This window comes from Zootoca vivipara, chromosome 16 (assembly GCF_965207765.1).
Source record: "Zootoca vivipara chromosome 16, rZooViv2.hap1.1, whole genome shotgun sequence".
NCBI classification, from domain to species: domain Eukaryota; kingdom Metazoa; phylum Chordata; class Lepidosauria; order Squamata; family Lacertidae; genus Zootoca; species Zootoca vivipara.
Window position 1 is genome coordinate 15,983,369 of NC_142599.1, and position 20,746 is coordinate 16,004,114.

The window sequence follows — 20,746 nt, forward strand, 5'->3', positions numbered from 1 at the left end:
AAATTGCCCACCCTGTAACCCAAGACCTCCCCCCAAAACATCATACATACATCACAGAAGGAGGCGGTCTCCAGCAGAAATTTGAGAGTATTGCTTCTCTCCCTTCTGCCAGGATACCTGATAATGCCTTACTTGGTTGCATTTTCTGGGTTGCCTGGCCATTCCTTTGAAATGATAAACACTTAGTTCCTGAATCTCTTACACATATTGATAATTTAACAGATACTTGCCAGACTGTATTTGCAGGGAGATGTAAGCCCCTACAGTCTAAAGACAATTGGAAAGCTTTTCTTATTTCCCTCCTCCTCGCAGAGAAATATTTGAGATCAATTTGGGAGAGTCAAAATGGCTTCAGGATTGCACTCCTGTACTATTTCCAACACGTAGTTTATATATTTATGTATGTGTTTGCCTTCTACATTTATGAACATTTATTCTATATTTGAGACCTTAGAATTTTTATAACCACCCTGGAAGTGGAGTGAACCTTTGGTGCTTAGTAGCAGGTGTGTTCTGCTTTAGGCGAGACCTTTTGGTCTCCCTGGATGGCTCAGGATGTAACATTTTCCTGGTTTCAGGCAGCCCTGCTGCTGTAGGACCCCATACCTGGCTCTGTGCAGGACCTGCTACTGGCTGGTAACTTCTAGCGTTAGCAGCTCCTGCTGTAGCCCTTCACTAGGATTTGCCTGACAAAGTTTCCTTGGGACCCAAAAAGAAAGGCAGGAAGCACCCTCTGTTCTTTTGTACACAATAGTAATTTGGGTACGATTACTGCAAGGCTCACAGAAATACGGGTTCTTAAATACCAGGGAACAAGGCTGGGGCCATGTTGGATTCATCCTACAGCAGTGTCAGTGGGAAGGTAGCAGACCTTCCATTACTTGGTAAGAATGCCTCTCTGCCATCCTCCATTACAGCTCTTTTGCTGCAGACAATTTCCATGTCCACACTGAGTTATATTTTAGAGAGTATTCTGTCTTTTCCAAATGTGTCCTTTCTTTCTTTCTAGTGGATTATGGCCGAAGCCTTTTATTGAGTGGTTCTAAAAAGTACAATGTGGCTTAGGCAGGTCAGCCTAAAGACAGCCTTGCTTCCCTTCTGAAACAACTGCTGAGTAGCAAGTACACTCTCACATTCGTTCCTGGCCTTTTATTTTTTGGAAAGAGCAAGAGCGGGTGGATGGGCAGGTGGTAGGTAGAGATGTTCCCATGTCCAAAGAGAGGTGCTTCTGACTGACCAGGTGCTTGACTTTTGAGAGTCATCAGTGCCTGAGCTCAAGTTGGCTGACCGTTTTGTGTGTGTGTGTGTGTGATCCTACAGGTTGCAATTTCCCCAGCTGGCCCTGAGGCGGAGGTTGGGCCAGCTGAGCTGTATGTCTAGGCCCGCTCTGAAACTCCGTTCTTGGCCTCTGACTATTCTCTATTACCTTCTGCCTTTTGGTGCTCTTAAACCCTTGACCAGAGTGAGATGGAGGCCTATGAGCAGGGTAAGTGCTTGCAGGTTTGTACTGCGCTTTCTGATGCCTTATTTGGAGGAGGAGGGTGGCTGTTAGCAGGGAGAAAAGGCTGAAGTAGAGCTGGCATATGGAGCCCTTCCCCTGCCACCCCTTTCTCAATCCCATCACTAGTATCTTGCATAGTGGAGCTTCTGTGCTTGGAGAGCATTTCCTTCCAGTGGATAATTTCACCTCATGTGTGGACGTTATGTGGAGTCAGCTCCTAGAGAGAGAATGAGAGGAAAATGCTGGGTAAGCCAAGGTGCATTATGTGAAGATGGATGTTTGCTTACGCCATCCATGGCTGCTGAGAGGGCAGGGACCCTCAATGGGCACTGTGATATTTTGGGAGATTGAAGCTGCACATGTTGCAGGAATGCTTTGTTGCATCCCTTCATGCAAACATGTCTGTGCCAGACCTCTGCAGGTGTGCAATACATGAAAGGACACTGTCAACTTGTATAGTATAGGAGTTTTTAAAACAAGCCATTTGTGCCTTAGTCATGCTGGTATTACAAGCATATTGTGCAGTTATTTTGAATATAGTTGTGTAGTGCCAGGAAACAGCTGGGCAGGAGCCTACCTTCACAGCCATTTCATTCACACACACACCCCACCTTTTTAAAAATGGGAATAGTGTTGCTGAGTAGAAGAATTAGCTGAAAAATCATTAGTGTGATCTTCAGAGTGGCTATTGCTCACTTGCTTTTCGGTCCAACTACTCTTATTTTAAAGCTGACTTTCCTCCTTCATCTTAAGTCCATTTCAGGCAGCCGCAAGAGAATCTTATGAGCAGGCAGTCATGGCTATAAACCTCACATCCCTTTTTCTCAAGGGAGCTCAGGGTGGAGTATATGGAGGTTCTTTGATTTTATCATTACAACCAGTGCTTTTTTTCTTTAAAAATTTTTAGGGGTACAGTTCTCTCATTTTGACTCAAGAAAATCACCATTTTATAGTTCAAATTGGGAAAAGTAAATACAGTAAATGGACAAAAGTACAAAGATTCACAAAATGTTTAGGGGTATGCGTACCCCCCCAGAAAAAAAGCCCTGGTCACAACTACCCTGTAAAGTAGGCTAGGCAGGCAGAGGGATTATTTTCTCTCTCCTCTACTGCAGAATATTGAATTCTATTAAACTGATTTTGGCCACTCAACAGTTGCCTCCAACAGCCTTCCCTTCAGATTGTCTGTTTTCCCTCTAGGGAGGCAGCACTCTACATTTGAACACCCACCTTCCAAACTGAAGTGGGCCTGTTGCATGCTTCTGAAACAGAACTGTGAATAAAAAGGGGTGATGGCAGGGAGATGCTTAAAAGAACAGAATCTACTGACAAGGAGCTGCTGGCTAATGCATAGCCCACCAGCAGTTTTTAATGGCATGACGTCTGTTACAGTGTGTGGTCTTCCCAAATGTGTAGCTTTTCATTGTTTCCAAATGGTAGAGCAGAAGCTCACCTGAAAAGAACAGAGTGTATGTGTGTAGCAAGCTAGTGGCCCTGAGTTAGCCTGGGGCCTTCTAGGCCTGAGGAACTTACCTGGCAAATATCAGAGAACACATGATGAACCAAAATGGATCCCAATACAGTGGTGCCTCGCTAGACGAATTTAATTCGTTCCATGGGTCTTTTCTTATAACGAAAAATTCGTCTAGCGAATCCCATAGGAATGCATTGAAATTTTTTTGAAATTTTTTTTGCCCATAGGAACGCATTAATTGAATTTCAATGCATTCCTATGGGAAACTGCGATTCGCTAGACAAATTTTTCATAAAACGAATTCGTCTAGCGAGGCAACCTCCGCTCAAAAAATCCTTTCATTAAGCGGAAATTTCGTTAAGCAGGGCATTCGTTAAGCGAGGCACCACTGTAATTGAAAAAGTTCAACTGATAGAAATGTTTGGTGAACCACAGTGGCAATTAATGTGAGATCTTGGGAGATTATATGGACCAGATGTAAGGTTAAAGAAAGCTTCATTCCTAATAAGATAGTAAAAGGAGCAGTAGCACAAGTGAGTTGTTTTTCAAGAGTATGTTGGAATGTGTCAAGGTGACCCCAGTAAAGGCTTGCCAAAAAAATAAAGGGAACATAAGAACATAGCAAACAGCCTTTGTTTTGTCTTCACTGATTGGCAGTGGCTCTCCTGGGTTCCAAGCTGAGGACATTCCTAGCCCTACCTGGAGATGCTGCCATTGAGGCTCAAACCTGAGGGCTTCGTTATGCAATGCAAGTGCTCTACTACTGAGCTACTGTTCTACAGAGCTACAGGTCCCAGTTACACTTTCTGCTACTCATATTACGGGCTCCCACAATCTTTTACTTGGGAGGGACGCGGGTGGCGCTGTGGGTTAAACCATAGAGCCTAGGGCTTGCCAATCAGCAGGTCGGTGGTTCAAATCCCCGTGACAAGGTGAGCTCCCGTTGTTGGGTCCCTGCTCCTGCCAACCTAGCAGTTCAAAAGCACCTCAAAGTGCTTTTCCATGTGCTGCTCTGGTTCGCCAGAAGCGGATTAGTCATGCTGGCCACATGACCCTGAAGCTGTACGCCGACTCCCTCGGCCAGTAAAGCGAGATGAGTGCTGCAACCCCAGAGTCGTACATGACTAGACCTAATGGTCAGGGGTCTCCTTACCTTTAATCTATTACTTCGGTAGGGTCACCAACCTAAGTGATGAAATTGACATAAAAGCTGGTACAGTTGCAAATTAGTAACGCAGGGGGATTCTCCCTCCTGTACTTGCTCAGACCACAAGACTCATTGGCCCCTGACAACTTTATTCTGATATACTGTAGGGAACTTGGAAATCATTTTAAATAATAGTTGCGCTGGAGAAAGTAAGGATAGGGAATAATAAGTCTTGGATTCTTATTCAAATTACTGTACTCTGATTGCTTAGTCAAGGCAATTATAATGCTCTTCTGAATCCATATTATTTTCTAACTGCTATATTGCTATACTAGATTTCTAGTCTTTCTTTGAAGGTCATAATATTATCTTCTGTATGCAGGATAATATTATTTTCTGAACGAAGGATTGTGGATCAGCAAACCAGTTCGTTTGTATCAGTTGCCATCTTGAGTATGTGGTCTTTATCACCAGTTAAACTTTGCCCCCTGGCTAACCCACCAGGTTGCTGAAGTGCACATTTGAAACCCAGATGACACCAGCACATTAACCCCAAGTGCTTCAGATGGGTTGCACACCCTAAGGGAGATTGAAAAATTCAGGAGATATAAAAAGTAGCTTTCTTTCTGCTTCCTGGCTCAGTTTTCAGAGTGTTCTGATGAGTGAAATAAAGTGGCGTTTCTTTTAAGGAGAAAGATAAATATTTTCCTATTCTTATGAGGATCCTCATAATTAGAAATGTTGAAAATCTCTAAACTCATGCCGTCCCCAGTGAAAGGACAAGAGTTGTCCTGTATTATCCCGAGTGTACAAGCTGCAGTGGCAACAGGCTGGTGTTTCTGTGTGCCATGATCACAGCACAGTTCCAAGCATTTTCCCTCTGAACTCAGCTGAGCAAATACAACCCTAGACACCTCCCCCACCCCTCCTCTAGGCATTGTTCCTCGCCTGACATGGCTGTGCCAATAGCTAGCTATGTAGGAAACTGCAGATGCAGGAGAATAGGTCTGTGGAAGTGGCTGCTGGGGAACCCTGCTCTTCCTTCCTAAGCCAGAAAGCCGTGATGATAGCAGCCAGGCTGCACCTGTGCACCAGCCAGACCTTTTCATCATACCAGCAGTCTCTGTACTTATCCTAAAGTAATGACCCCTGACCTGAAATATTGGTGCCTAATTATAGACTGCCCTTATAGCCACAGGAACTCATACTAGAAGGGCTGGCGTGGCACAACCAATGCATTACCTTCTGGGGTTTTTGACTACAGCTCCCACCATCCCTGACCAATGGCCATGCTGACTGGGGTGGATGGGAGTTGTAGTTCAAAATATCAGAAGGGCAGTCAGACCATTGGTCTATCTAGCTCAGTATTGTCTACGACTCTATGCTGACTGACAGCAGCAGTTCTCCAGGGTTTAAGATGGGACAGTCCCAGCTTCTACCTGCTGGGGATTGAGCCTGGGATCTTCTGCATGTAAAGCAGATGGTCTATCATTATCCTGACACTCTGTCCTTCTCAAGGACACCCTACCCACACCCTTCCACAGCTTGAGGTGTACTGTATTTGGACATTCCCATTCCAGATAGCTTCCTCCTTTCCAAGTGTCGGTTGGGACTGATGGGAGTTGTTGTCCAAAACACCTGGAGGGTACCAAGCTGATTTAATGAGAGCATGATCTTTATCAAGGGGGATAAAGTTAGCTTGGCAGGATTTGCTATTGGAAGATCCATTCTGGCTAGTTTTGTGATGCTCTGCTTATTTCTTTTCTTTTCGGTAAGCAATTTACAAACAGTGGCATGGCTCTTCTAAAGTCTCTGCCATGTTGAGAGATTTTCTTTTCCCTGCTCTGCGTCCCTCAAGAGGAATGCCAAGGGTTTCAGGATTAACCAGGGGGGGATTTGAAGGAATTAGCTACCGCAATTTCCTCAGGCCTTGCTGCCTACAGATAATCCTGCAGAATTTTAACCTATTCCCACCCTGTTCTGACCTAGATCTTATCCCTGCTTTACAGCTAGCAAACCCCCCCCCCCCACAGAACACAAAGCAACCTCCTCCTTGCCAGTCACAGCAATTAATTAGGAATATAGCTAAGATGTGTTCCAGTTGCACAGAAGCAGCAGAATGCAGGATTCTCGCATCAATGTCTGGGTGCTGGTGCAAATGGAACCATGGCCTCCTTGTTCTAGGGGCAAGTCCCACCCCCTGCATCATATCCAGGATAGCTGCTTGTGCTGCCACAAAGTCCTTGCTAGCCCAAAAAGTTATTTAGGGGTAGAAGGGATACTGGGCCACCACTAGCCCCTTCTATCCTTCCTTGAGAATGTGCACAAGCTCCATGGGTTTGTTTTTCCAGTGCAGTGGTCAGGGAACTGTTACTTTGGGGAAGGGCTGCAGTTCAGTGGCAGAGCATTTGCCTTGCATGGAGAAGGTCCCAGGTTCAGTCTAGAGCAGCATCTCCATGTTGGAATGGGTGAGACGCCTGAGGCTGAATCCCCGGAGAGCTGTTGCTGCTGGTCAGCGTGGATAGTACTGAGCTAGATGGACTAAGGGCCCGACTGTGTTAGGTGGCTACTGCTGTTCCTATATACTTTTGCCAAGACACAACATCCTCAGAGATGTAAAATTGTTCATGGTGGCCCCCAGTGGATGGGCATCCTGAAGCTACATGAGGCCCTTTCGAATGTTGTTAGCAGCTGCTGAGTTGCCTCTCCTCCCAACCTCACTGCCTAATCCAGGGGAGAGAACCAGTCATCTATTTGAGGTGCATATGCTTATGAGCTCACAACATAGCTCAGTTGGTAGGGCATGAGATCATTAATCTCGGGGTCGTGGGTTCAAGCCCCAGACTAGGTGAAATATTCTTGCATTGCAGGGAGTTGGGACTATCAGTTTCCCAAACTTGGGTCTCCAGCAGTTTTTGGACTACACCTCCCATCATCCCATGCTAGCTGGATCAGTGGTCAGTGATGATGGGAATTGTAGTCCAAAAGCTACTGGAGCCCCAAGTTTGGGAAACCCTGGACTAGATGATCCTTGTAGTCCCTTCTAATTCCATGATTCTATGAATGAAGTTTTCATGGTTAGACCAAAATGTGGAAGCTGCCATGATCATTATTTGGGTGTTTTGCTGTGTGTGTAAGAACCCCGTGTTAATTAGCCTTTAATTGCCAGCTTTTTTACATCAAGCCTTTTTCCACCTCTGTAGATCAGTAGAGGGTGCATGGGAAATTACTTTCTCCTCCCAACATACCCCTCCACCAGCAGTCTCTGATCTCTTGCATTAAAAAAATTTAGCCAAGGGTGGGTTTTCAGTTGTATTTTTCAGGTGAGCAGGTGTCATGAAGTAGCTCCCATCTTCCTCCTCTGTTTTTTAGGTTTCCCTGTACAAATCTGTGCCAACACGACTTCTTTCCCGAGCCTGGGGGCGCCTGAACAGTGTTGAGCTGCCCACCTGGCTCCGGAAGCCGGTCCTCAGCCTATACATCTGGACGTTTGGTGTCAACATGAAGGAGGCTGCTGTGGAAGACCTTCACCACTACAGAAACCTTAGTGAGTTCTTCAGGCGGAAGCTAAAGCCCCAAGCCCGACCCGTCTGCGGCATCCACAGTATGGTAAGTGGCAGAGATGTGAGGGGCACTGGTGTTTGAGTTTATGGAGAAGCAGTAGCCTCACTGCTGACAGACACCATCAAGGCTCTCTCCCATCCAACCTTTAGATGGGTTTCTATGCCAAGTTAACTGCATCACACCTGATTCACTGGAGCTAATGAATATGGGCTGTTTAAAAAGGCCTCTTTCTGGTGTTTTGATGCTTAATTCTGATGGCTGCTTTGTGGTTTTTATGCCAATATTTTGATCTATGCTTTGGTTGCATTGTGGATTGTTCTAGAACTGTTGGGTTTTTAAAAATCATTGATCATCTTCTGAATAGTATAGTGGGATACAATCTTTTTAAAAAAGCAAGTGTGTTTAGAGAAGTGGCAAATGGTAACACAAGATTTTTTTGTGCTGTTTGCTCCCTGTAGATCAGTCCATCCGATGGCAAGATTCTCAGCTTTGGACAAGTGAAGAACTGTGAAGTGGAGCAAGTAAAAGGCATCACTTACTCGCTAGAGTCCTTCCTGGGTCCTCGTGCTGATAAAGAGAACTGTAAAACCAAGCCAGGTAAGTGCACACAGGCACACTTTGGGGCTCAGCATCATTCCACTGGACTTGGGATCTGCAAAGGACCAACCACTGGATGCCATGTAATAGCTGCATTGGGCCCTGACTGGGCAGTCATTGAGCCACCCCTTCCTCTTCCTCCCTGCAGCTACTTCTGTCGCACCTACAGCTGCCTACCTTCCTGTTTTGTACATTGTGTTGAAGCCTCAAAAGCCATTTTACTCATTATTCTTCCAGCCTCCTCATTCCAAAAGCAGCTGGTAACAAAGGACTGCAATGAGCTCTATCACTGTGTGATTTACCTGGCGCCTGGAGACTACCACTGCTTCCACTCACCGACTGACTGGAAAGTGTCTCACCGGCGTCACTTCCCAGGTAGGCCAGGTTTCCAGAGATACACAAGCAGTGAAATGGTGCTGCTGAACACTGCATTTTAATAAATATTTGTTGGTGAAGTCAAGTTCCTTCCAACTCTGATTCTATGTAAAATCCAGTAATTCCTGAACCAAGAGTAGTTTGATGCTGGTCATCCTCCTTCCTTTGAAAAGCAGCACGATTTACTAGGAAGTGTTCAAAATGTAAAAGGCATTGAATGAATTTGCCTTTTTAAAATAGCAAGTGATCCCATCTCTAAGTGCTTCTCAAATTACTATTTCTGCAGGATTTTGAGTGATTGTATTCCCTCCCTCCCTTATTGCCCTTGCAAAAGTACACCAATGTTTGTTGCTCCTAGGCAACTAACTTAAAATTTAAAACTACCAGGTAATAAATGATGTCGTGCCTTACAATTTGGGGCTTCTCCATCTTGCCCCTTTCCACTCTCCAGCCCAAAGCCTCACCTGTGTCTTAATGCAGGAAGACCGTCTTACAGAGCTAAAAGCTTATTCATTTAAGCTGTTTCTGAGAATTTGCTTTCATCCTGCCAACAGTGGCTGGGGGAATAAAAGGGTGGCTCTGCCCATTTCTCTCCTTGCTCCCCATAGGCTCCCTGATGTCTGTGAATCCAGGGGTTGCTCGCTGGATCAAAGAACTCTTCTGCCATAATGAACGCGTTGTACTTAGTGGCTACTGGAAGCACGGTTTTTTCTCTCTGACTGCAGTAGGAGCCCAAAATGTGGGATCAATCCGCATCTATATTGATCAGGTGAGTCGAGCCTTTCAAACACTTGAGAGGGAGGAGTCATTGTCCCATGTGCCCCCCCCATTTAGAGTGCAAGTGGAACGGTGACATTTGAACTGTGTTGAGCTGCCTGTTGCTGTCCCACCTTCGCAGTTTCCAAAGTAACTCAGGACCCTAGACCTTTTCTGGATAAGGGCCTGCTCTAGACATTACGCAGGAGGGGCCAGAGCTCAGTGGTAGGAATGAAAAGGTTCCTAGGTTCAATCCTTGGAAGCATCTCTGGCAATAAAAAAGGACCAGGTGGCAGCAGGTGATGGGAAAGGGCAACCCAATTCCCTGTTGGAGGGAACTCTCCCCCTCCCAGGAGCTGCTGTTGCCAGTCAGAGGAAGTGGACAAATAGCCTGAACCTGGTAAAAGGCTGCTTAATATTTTCAGGGAGTCATGTTGATGGTGAGATCACTTGCCCAGCCTGTGAGCAATCACTTGGGACATATTAAATGACTGTAATAATCCCAGCTCCTGAGGAACCTTAAAACCATTTCTTGTTAATTCTCCAGGGAGTGAGTGCCCTTACCTCCTTTTGCATACAGTGATACCTCGCAAGACGAATGCGTCTTGCGATCTGATGGTGACTCGTAAGACGAATGCGTTTTGCGAAAAAATCGTCTTGCGAATCACGGTTTCCCATAGGAATGCATTGAAATTTAATTAATGCATTCCTATGGGCAAAAAAATAATTTCCAATGCATCCCTATGGGAAACCGCGATTCGCAAGACGAATTTTTCGCAAAACGAATGGACTCACAGAACGAATTAAATTCGTCTTGCGAGGCACCACTGCAGTTGAATTGATTTTCTTTGTTCTGCTCCCAAGTTTTCAACTTGATTATGGAACTGAGTGCAACTTCAGTCAGGTGGGAGTGGGTGTTCTTGAGCTTCCTGCGAACAATTCATAGGTTCCTGGAAAGAGGCTGGTGTGGTTTTGGTGGCAACTGTGTCACTGTGAATATATGCAAATTGGGCCATTAGCGAGGTGGTTTTAAGTAGCCTCTTGGCTCATTGCCCATGGTGAATAAGAACCTTCTTATGGTGACCAGGCAGGCAGGCACCACAAAAATGCCTCCCCCCTCCCTGCACTTCACCCACAAATGACTAAAGTAGCCAGTGGTTGAGCAACAAAACGTTACAAGCTTCTTTGCAAGGCATTTACCTGCTTCCCTTCTGGAGTCCTTATGTAACACCTCTTCTCTTATCTCCATGTGCAGGATCTGCGTACAAATAGCCCCAGCTACAGCAAAGGCTCATACAACGACTTCAGCTTTGTAAACAACAACAATCATGAGGGCATCCCCATGAGGAAGGGAGAACATTTAGGAGAGTTTAATCTAGGCTCAACCATCGTCCTGATCTTTGAGGCACCAAAGGACTTTAACTTTTATCTGAAGCCTGGCCAGAAAATCCGCTTTGGAGAGGCCTTAGGATCTCTCTAGACTCCACTGTCAGGGGGGCTTTTTATATGCAACAGGGACTCAATTCGTAAAAGGAAAAGTTTCTCTAAGGTGGGAGTATTGCTCAGCAGGACCTGAGTGAGGAAACTAAAGCCCCCTTGTTCTTAGAACAGGGGGATGCCAGCAGTGCATTCCCACCATGAGAGCTGCAGACATATCAGGGATTGTGGCCTTTAAGAATGTTGACCAGGGTGGCTTTTCTGCTTCTTCCCTGTGCCTGTAGAAATAGACATTTCTCCCCAAGACACCATTTTCAGCCTGCTTTTGCACCAAACGATGAAGTCTTGGTTGAAATGCTGCAGCCAGAGGGAGGGAGGAGAGCAGAGATTCCTGCTTTCAAGGGATACTGTCAGATTGACCCATGCTCCATATTTTCTAATCACGTCTCTCACCCAGCTGTATTCTCAATTTATGTTTCACACCAGACTGAACAGTCCAATGCCAAAACCAGGAGACTCAGCAGAGTGGAATATAGAAACGTTAAAGAGTTCATCTGGGTGTGCCATTATTTTAGAAACCTCTCTTATAAATCTGGTACTATCCCTTTAAAGCAGAAGTCTGCACTGTATTTTTAAACCTCAAACACTGTGTCCACATTCCACATTTGACTTGATCTTGTTTTTGTTTTTAAGAAACCTATTTGTAGCTCGAGTTCACTCTAACCCGGCCATTCTGTATTGCTATTCTGGCCTTAATCTTTTTTTGTTTTATATGGGAAATATCTAGTCTCTTGTTAAGCTGGGGACGTGAAAGAAACCAAATTTATTATTTTTTCTCTGCAAAGGCAGTGGGAAGTCTCTTGCTGTGGACAGCAGTGAAAGCCTCTTTCTTCTCCCTGCGCAGCTACTGCCAACTTGCCAGAACCCAAGGACTGGGGGAGAAGATCCTGTCAGCCCAAAAGCAAAAGGAGTAATCCTCCTTTTCTCATGTGTGTTAACCATTTTTCCCACTCTTTGCTGGACTTGCAAAATACTTAAAGGCCAAATTTGCCAAAGCCAGCTTGAGAGTTACATTCTGAACCTTCATCCCACACACATCCAAGTGGGGTTCAGTGGCAAAACATTAAGCACTGCTGTGTAGACCAATAATAAGGGGAATCTTAAAACTTACTATGCCTTTTTTTCTGGGAGGGGATTCTTAGAAATTGGTGCCAAAGGGGGGGCAGTTGAAAAGGGATTGGTTTATTTATGATGTCTGTGTTTTGTTCTTGACCTTAAGAAACCAAGTTGTGAACATGGCTGAGGCTCAGGAGTGTTGAGCTCATTTGGTTTTAAAACGGCATCCCTCCTCCTCCTTATGCTTTCTTTGCTTTTAGTCTTACCTTGTACACACACACACACACACACACACACACACACACACACACACACGAGAGAAGCTGCCCCTTTTAACGAGCACAGCCATAAGAAAAGAAGCCAAGGCACGTTTAAGACTGTGACTGCTAGAAAAAAATGAGCAAGTCTTCGAGGCGTGTGCCATTTGAGGCATGGATGTTTCCAATGATAGTGGTTCCCGTCTCTGATGCTGATAAAGGGCAGAGAAGTGGCCTTGGTGATGATGGCTGGTCATCCATCCTTCCTATCTTTGCACAGTGTGAAGGTGGGTTTTCTAACCAGCTAACTGGCCTGTTTAACCATAGGATAGAATGATGAGTCACAGCTCCTCTATTAGTGCATCATTATTAGTGCATTACCCGAAGGGGGTAAACTTTGCTCCATCCATTGCTTCCACTTGGCTGCTTTGCCAGTTCCTCTTTGAGCTTTAATTTCTTGTTACTCTGCTTGCAGAGCGGTACTGAAGGTTCTGCTGCTTATTGAGGACAAGGGAATTCTGCTGGATGAACTTCCCGGTCTAGGGGAGGAGATTGTGGTGGGGGCCTGAGGCTGCTGAGAGCCAGAGGAGGTCACATTGATCCTAAGCAAAATGGGAGTGGGTTTCTTAGTGACGCTGTGAATTTCTCCTGCACGGAGAATCCATTTAATTTTTCAACTGTATCAGTAGCACAGTATTTTTGTATGTCAAAATGTACAACTTAAGGACATTAACTCATTAATTGAAAATGTTTTAAAATAAAAATGAATGACTTACTGTGGCTGACTTTTTAAAAGAAAACATTTGACTGCTGTAAAGAGACATGCCAACTACCTGCAGTGCAATCCTATGCAGGTCAATGTGACTTACTCCCAGGTAAATGTGTTATATTGGATTGCAGCCTCCACCAGTGTTTGTACAGCTAACGGGGTGGAGGCTCCTCTGCCACCCCCACCTCCTGCATAGCAAAGGGACAACGTCCAGCCATCCTACTGCATATTATGCAAACAAGTGAGTCCAAGATGCTTTAGTGCCAAGAGCTGCTCGAATATCCTGGACACGCGTGACATAGGACTCCATTAGCTGTCGCTCTTCTCCCAGTATGTGCTTGAGGGAACTGATCTTCACTTTCAGCTGCAAAGAAACAGGAGCACAAAAAGAGGTGGTTTGGAGGGGCAGCCTGGCTCAGGCCCCAGCTAGTGAGAGGCAGCCATCTGTGCCCTCGAGAAATTATTCCTAGTCTCCCTCATCCAAAAATCTTGCTTTGAGCTACAACACACAAAACATGCACAAACTGCTAGGGTAGCTCTAGCTCCCAGACCAATCCCAAATGGAGTAGGTCTTTGCAGTTCTTCTCAAAAGCAGTTTGGGTGGTGGAAACTTCCAACTAACAAAAACTTGATTTACTCACAAGCAGATACGCCAGTCTGCCATTTCAAAGCGCTAAGCTGATGCATATTGATTTATAAGTAAAATTATATTTCCCCTTTTTGTTTGCCGCATGCAACCACGTACCATAAGTGAGAGGGTGAGTAAGAAACACAATGTCACGGGAGCTTTGCTACAGCAGGGATGCCAACTTGAATAAAATAAGGGGGGGCATGTGAGCCCCACCCCGCTTAATCGATCACAAGATGTGGTGCGCGCACACCATTTGAATGGCAATGCCCATCAACTTTGGGAGGCCCAGCCCCCTCAGATATTTTATGGACAGTACCAAAGGGACCTCCGCTCGTGGGAGTTTGCTCCAATACTACAGGCCCATCACCTCCAGAGCATGCTGAGCTACCAAGTACAGTGGTACCTCGACTTACTAATTTTTCGACTACCGAATTTTTCGACTTACGAATGGGGGTAATGGCCACACACTTACAAATTTCTCGACATCCAAACGGAAACCGCGGCGGTTTTAGATAGGGGTTTTTCGACTTAAGAATTTTGAGATGGGGTTGCTTCGACTTACAATTTCCCCCCTTTCCAATGCATTCCTATGGGAAATCGTGTTTTAATGGCGCTTTTCGACTTATGAATTTTTCAACCTACGAAGGTGCCTTCGGAATGGATTGAATTTGTAAGTCGGCGCACCACTGTAGTTTATTTAATCATTACCCTCTAGTAGTTACTAACCAGCATAGTAATGCCTATTGCCAAAAACAAGAAACTAGCCTCAGATAGTTGGATACGTTCTTTTAAAAGTGCAACCACCAAAACTTTATGAGAAGCAAATCCTGAAATAGGAAAATCTGGATATTTTGTGGCAATGGGGTGGGCCCCAGAGCAATGCAGAAGTCATGCAGGCCCTGAGGATCATGGGACATGGAGGCTCCCTCCAGTCTCACTATAAACACTTTCTTGCTCCAGATTTTCGCACTAGGCTGAGAGAATAATGGCAGAAGTGGTGACGGCAGCAGGGGAATAAAGGTTTTACTCTTTGCAATGCCCTTTGGGAAATGTGTGGATTTCTCTGCAGACATTTAATTTTGCTTCAGTGGCCGCAGGGAGAACTTTCAGTTTGTACCTGATCCAACTCTTCTTGTACTTGACGCACAGCCATCTGTTCTTCATCCCCTGGTCTCATCTCCAGGTACTTAAGCAGAATACGCTGCTGCCGCTGGCAGGACCTGGAATAAAAAGCCAGAATGTTGCCCTGTTCTGGCCAAATTAAAGCAAGGCCGGGGGTCCAATCCCTACCACCTTCCTCTATTAGGCCCAATGCAATGGTTTAAGTGAGCCCTGTGCAAATGTTTCCTCTATAAACCTTTCAGGTAGGTTAACCCAGCCCATCCACTCCAGTTGCTTTGCCTTCACAGTAATGCCCTCTGTCATCTGCAGTAGGACTGCCTTGAACAAATCCTGCTTGATCCCAGTATCTGTCTACAGAACAACTTAATCACAGAGCACTATTGATGTTTCCTTACTGTGGTTTACTGGGGAAATTGGAGCATAAGAACTATTACACTGATGGCAGAGAATCTTCTTCTGTCCTTGTGGCCAACCTTCCAGACTTTGCATGCCAGCAATAGGTGGGGACAAAAGGAGTGGGCTGAGCCTATGTACAGGGCCAGGGCTAGTTCACATAAATCTCCCACCCACACATACACGCTTGCTCCCCTCCCCTGCAGTTAGGAGCAACAGGAATGCTTAAGCACAATGATACCACTTTAAACAGTCATTACTTCCCCCAAATAATTCTGGAAGCTGAAGTTTATTAAGGGTGCTGAGATTGCTAGGAGCCCATCTTCCTCTCCCAGGGCTACAATTCCCAGAATTCCCCGGGAAGAGGGATGGATTGTTAAATGACATTGGGAAGCGTAGCTGTGGGAGGGGAATAAGGGTCTCCTAGAAACTCTTACCAAATCACAGCTCCCAGAATTCCTTGGGGGAAGCCAGCATCATAACGGTTTAAATGTACAAGGTAATTGTGGCCTTGGGTAGGGCATTTTTCACCTTCCCTTTCCTGAATTTGTTAGTGTGGGAAGGGAACCAGCCCTTGGATATGCCTACAACTTGCTCTGAAGTCATCAAAAGAAAGATTTACTGGGCGGTGCTACAAGAGGGCAACAGTTAAGGGAGGCATGGAAGTGTGTGCTGGAAGGCAATTGTGTCCCTGCACACCCACCAACAAAGCACACTACAGCAGTGGCCCCTTCCAACTAGGATTTCCTGAACTGATCTCTCCTTCCCAGAGGAAACACAAAAGTCCAAACACGCATTGCAAAGTGGGAGAATAAGTAGTGTTTGGCTACGTACTTCAGCTCCTGCTGGTTGTGGTGGTAGAGTTGCATTTTCTTCCCAATAAACTGGAGCTCAGCTCCCAGCTGTTTCTGAACTGCCAGCGCCTCCTGAGTAAAACCCTCTGTTGCCCTTTCTGGTTCTTTGGTTCCTAAAATGAAAAGGAAGACAGTGTGGGTTTTGGAATCCCTCTGAGCAGCTTCTGCTCCCTTCTCTGTAGCCGCCATATTAACGGTGGGTCATCTGGGAGGGAACACATCTCACAAGAGACATGCCCCCTTACTCTTGTTGTAGAAGCAAAGCAAAAATGGGAGGGCACACACTTACACCCAGGTAGGAGAACAAACCTAGAAAGCCACTGGCCTTAAAACAAGCAGCCCACTTCCTTTAGGAAACAAAATCCCTGCAGGAAAAAATAGAGCCTTTTGCTATTTGGGAGTGAGAAAAGTGGGTCACTCATAGGACCATCATCTTCACCTGCCCTTCTGCAAGTGGGATGGGGAGGAGGGCTCTCTCTCCTTGCAAAATCTTCAGGCAGTAAGAAATCTTCCCTTGGGTCTGCCAGCACTTTTTCCTTCCCAGTGGCTGGTCCTGCAGGGTTTGTGGAATAGAGGCCAGGCTGCAGGTCCAAAGGCTCGACCTGAAAGGCAGGAAAACAAGAATGTCATTTAACCCTATCCAGACACCACTCAGAGCTGTGCTTATGGATTTGGTGTTAAACAAACTACAAGGTACCCTAAGCCCTTTTGATGGAATGTTCTTATGTTAAAAGGATCCCCACCTTAGAAACTGATACAGGGATAAGCTCTGTGCTACAGAACTGGGCTAACAGAGAGGCAAACACTTCTGAATCTGGGAACCTTCTAGAGTAATCAAAATCAGCAATCTGCCATGCTAGAGGGGGTTTGGATGAAGCAGAAGTGGTGTCCCTCTGTCCAGCCCTGCTGGCAAGTAGTGCTGCAATATGATCAACCCAAAACAGGCCCTTTTGAGGGTGAAGAGGGGGTCAGGCCAGGATCCACTGAGCAAGCCCTGCTGCTGCATTTTTTTCCTTCCACCGTGGTTGGTGCAATTAGCTAGACTGTGGATGTGGCTAACTGCACCATTCCATCAAGTCTGCCACTGCCAGCCAAGGGTTAGGATTGCAGCCTTAACTGGGAATTTGACTCAGGCAGATCAAGTGAGTGTAAGGCCAGGGCACTACCACTGCATGAAGCAGCAAACAAGGTGTGAGAACTCACCGTTCCTGGCCTCTCTTTTCTCCGTGTCATGAAGGAGGAAGGTGGCAACAGCTCCGGTTTTGGCTTTGGGAGGGCTGTGCTATCTGGCCAAGGGGGCATGCACAGCACTGGAGCAGCCTGAGGAAGTGGGGGTGCTGAGAAGGGGCAGCCACTGAACTGGGGTGGAGAAGGGATACTGCTTTGGGCAGATGACAAAAGGGCCGTAGACAGAGCAGGAGGGTGGCTTGGAGTCGTTTTCTGCAAAGCCCCAGCAAGGCTTTCTAGTCTAGAAGAGGAAGACAAAGATCAGATTTGTTAGATGTAGAAGAATCTGAAGCACACCAAGGAAGGATCTGGAAAAATCCCTCTTCCTGTTCCCTTCCAAGCTGCCAGAATCCACCTTTCTAGCTCAGGCACATTTTAAGCTTGCTCTACAAAGTAAAGTGGACTAAGTCCACCCACCCACCCATCTATCCCACCCCCAGCCCTTTCCTTTTTTGAACCAAGCAGAAGTTTTCAAAGAATTGGGAGGCACCCACAAGATTCCATGAAGAATTGTGACCATGTAGCTTTATGAGTTGCATCAGAGCTTCTTGTTGCAGAAGTCTTGTTTTGCGAGTTTGGTACTCTGTTGCACTCAGAATTCTCTATGCAATCAAATAAGAAGCCTTGCTTCTTATTTCATCAACAGGATGGTTGATGGGCACACAAGTTTATACTAGTTTGAACATCCACTAAGTACCAAGATGGGGTGAGAATGTCATCCTGGATCGTCCCATTCATTAGAGGTCTTGGGTAAAAGTGACCCTGAACTTGGCTGGTGGGAGTAGCCCCTATGTCAGGCATCCCCAAACTGCGGCCCTCCAGATGTTTTGGACTACAATTCCCATCATCCCTGACCACTGGTCCTGTTAGCTAGGGATCATGGGAGTTGTAGGCCAAAACATCTGGAGGGCCGCAGTTTGGGGATGCCTGCCCTATGTAGTCTTAGTTATATTTATTAATTTGTCATGTCTGAAAGTTGAACATTCTTCCCTACCCATTCAAGTCAGGACCAGGCAGCTCTGTTCTCTCCAGAGATTGCAGCAGAAAGTCAGGTTTACGTGGCTGTAACCTTCCTTGGCGGGCCGCCTGCCTGTGGGGAGGATAGGAGGGAGGGTTAGAGGCCTTCTTAAACATAAAGTCCCTTTTTAGAATTAGAGAACACTGACAGATGGATTTACTCAAGCAACTGTACCTATTACTTACAGCCTTACAAGTTTAAACAACACCAAAGAGCCAGCAGTTACTCTGAGGCTCGCTATTGAGAACTGAGTAATGATTCCAGTACTTCATGCCACTCAATAATCCTAAGGGGCACAAGCCTTCTTTGCCTGCCCTTTGGCTAGTAATAAAGATTGGTTAGACCAGTCAATTTCAAGAGGATGATGATGGTGGTGGTGGTGGTGGTGGTGATTATTACAGCAAATGACTGCTAAGGTGATGGGCAAACAGAGCCTTAGGGATAGCAGATGGCCCAGGAGAATCCCCAATGTTTTATTAAAAGTTTCCTGTGCACGACACCTTCCCTGCATGGAACAGAGAGAGAGAATGAGATCTGGATAAGAGAGTCTAACCATCTTCTGCTGAGTGCCTTTTGCACTTTCCCCACTCTTTAAAATTAAAAGAAGCCTTCCTCTGTGCATATGCAGTGGCTTTCAAAATGAGGGAGGCCAACGTGCAATTAATTCAGTTTGGTGGCTCAAGGGGAAGTGAGCGCAAGGAGGTTGCAGCTTTGCCTCTTACTCACAGCTCAGTCAGGATGGAATCTCCAGAAGCCTGGAAAATGTTAGCCTGGTGGTCGCTCTGTGCAGGCCTTGGAATGGAACGAAGGCTCGTTCTCCCTCCAAGATCTCCACCAGCTCTTGAGATTGCAGCAGGCACGGGCACTTGGAATGTCACTCGCTTCTTGAGAGGGGCCCCCGGAATGGACAGGCTGGGTTTCTGGCAGAGGGCCTTTAGTTTCCAGAGCATGGCGCACCGGTAGACAGCCTGGTGACGGTGGCAGGCGATCTGTGAGCACAAGGAAGAAGCACATGGCAGGTTGGTGGGAAAGTGGTGCTGCAAAAGCGAGGGCAGCGTGTGCCCTTCAGTCTGCTGCAAGGAGTGGCTGGGCAGGAAAAATGGAGAGAAGGAACTTGTTAATTTCTGTACTTCTTGGGGACCCATCACCAATCTGGTGTCCTTCCAGATGTTTTGGACTACAAATCTTATCAGTCCCAGCTGACAGAGCCATATGATGAAAGTTATAGTCCAGAATAACTGGAGGGCACCAGGCTGGGGAAGTCTGGTCTTGAGGGGTGGAGGATAGTTGTATAAGGAACTCCTCCATGGTTAGGAGGAAAGTCTCCAGTTTTGAATGTGGAGGTGCAGCAGTCTCTCCCAAATGCTTCAATCCAACATAGCATGTCAAAAGAGATTAAGAACAGAGCCAAAGAAAGAATGGGGCAAGGTCTGGGCCAGGCACACCTGTGATGATGTCGCTCTCTGGCTCTGTAGTGCCCCCTAGAGGGAGAAGCAGGGCGGTGGATCTAACAGGACCTACTTTGCCTATACTTGTCCCAGGAGTACCTGTGAGAGGGTGGAGTGTGCTGTGGGGTGGAACCCCATAAGGGATCTGTGCTTCCTGCTTACGTACAGATAGGACAAGCCAGCACAGGCAACAACCAAATATTTTCAGAACACCCCCTATTCTGGTGATTGAATTTTTTTAAAAACTGTTTTTCACATTTTATTTTAAATTATTGTGACATGTCCTGAGATCATAGGGTGAACAGCAGGTAAAAGAGCAAATAATTGTTAGTCATCATGGTGGATCCAACCCATCTAACATGCAAAAAAAGAAACCACTGTGTATGAAGCAGATATCAACCTGTTGCGAAATAAAACGGGTTATGATGGTAAAGTTGTACAGGTGTGAAATGAGAGGGAGCCACAAGAGGGGTCCCGTTCTTTTACCTTCACCTGATGCTGGGCCTGCAAGTGCCCTCGGAATTCCTTCATGCCAGCCGTGTACCTCAGGATGCGGGTCACACCCTCCCGCAGCAAATCAGCCCGGTAAATCTCCACAGCCCTTTCGATCCGACCTTTCTTGCGCTGCTGCTCTAGGACAAATCCCAGCCAAGCATCAAACACCTGCAGGCAAGACACATAGGTGACAGCAGCCGCACAGCCTCTCGTATTCATCAGCAACAAAGGAACCAGTAAAAATTCCCTCCAGAAAAAGCAAACAGGTTCAAGGAACTCAAATACACATGCCAGTGCTTTTTTTTTAAGCTCTCAGAATTTCAAGTATAGATCCAAAACTGTCAGCAGTGTGGGAGGTGGTGCAAAAACATCCACAAGTGAGAGATTGATCTTCCCTATATTCTTGAAAACATTTTTTATCTCTGACATATGTAATGGAAATACATATATTAGCTGCAACTGCTGTGCTCCCTCTCAAGATATGATGCCCTAGGCTGAAGCAGCTCCTCAGCACTGCCCAGATGTGGAAGGCCCTTCCATGCAGTGCTGCTAGTAATAGAGATGG

General features: G+C 46.2%; 2 protein-coding genes across 13 annotated transcripts in view; one reads left to right on the top strand and one right to left on the bottom strand.

The window, feature by feature from the left end:
* The window catches only part of PISD (phosphatidylserine decarboxylase), a 41,610-nt gene extending 28,610 nt beyond the window's left edge, over positions 1 to 13,000 (top strand). For 2 of the 3 annotated variants that reach the window (XM_060269521.2, XM_035097611.3), the window contains exons 2-7: positions 1,321 to 1,486; positions 7,495 to 7,731; positions 8,145 to 8,283; positions 8,521 to 8,658; positions 9,267 to 9,427; positions 10,670 to 13,000. In XM_060269521.2, the coding sequence (XP_060125504.1) occupies positions 1,321 to 1,486; positions 7,495 to 7,731; positions 8,145 to 8,283; positions 8,521 to 8,658; positions 9,267 to 9,427; positions 10,670 to 10,894 (1,066 nt within the window). In that variant the 3' untranslated portion in view covers positions 10,895 to 13,000. The remainder of the gene's footprint in view (positions 1 to 1,320; positions 1,487 to 7,494; positions 7,732 to 8,144; positions 8,284 to 8,520; positions 8,659 to 9,266; positions 9,428 to 10,669) is intronic. The other variant, XM_035097612.3, reaches the window with a different exon arrangement.
* Positions 12,855 to 20,746, bottom strand: part of SFI1 (SFI1 centrin binding protein) — a 35,073-nt gene continuing 27,181 nt past the window's right edge. For 7 of the 10 annotated variants that reach the window (XM_035097597.3, XM_035097591.3, XM_060269514.2 and 4 more), the window contains 8 exons: positions 20,173 to 20,349; positions 18,965 to 19,227; positions 18,215 to 18,310; positions 17,197 to 17,461; positions 16,433 to 16,595; positions 15,974 to 16,106; positions 14,742 to 14,844; positions 12,855 to 13,357 (listed from right to left, as the gene is read on the bottom strand). In XM_035097597.3, coding sequence (XP_034953488.3) covers positions 13,223 to 13,357; positions 14,742 to 14,844; positions 15,974 to 16,106; positions 16,433 to 16,595; positions 17,197 to 17,461; positions 18,215 to 18,310; positions 18,965 to 19,227; positions 20,173 to 20,349 — 1,335 coding nt within the window. In that variant the 3' untranslated portion in view covers positions 12,855 to 13,222. The remainder of the gene's footprint in view (positions 13,358 to 14,741; positions 14,845 to 15,973; positions 16,107 to 16,432; positions 16,596 to 17,196; positions 17,462 to 18,214; positions 18,311 to 18,964; positions 19,228 to 20,172; positions 20,350 to 20,746) is intronic. The other 3 variants (XM_088659782.1, XM_060269515.2, XM_060269517.2) reach the window with 2 other exon arrangements.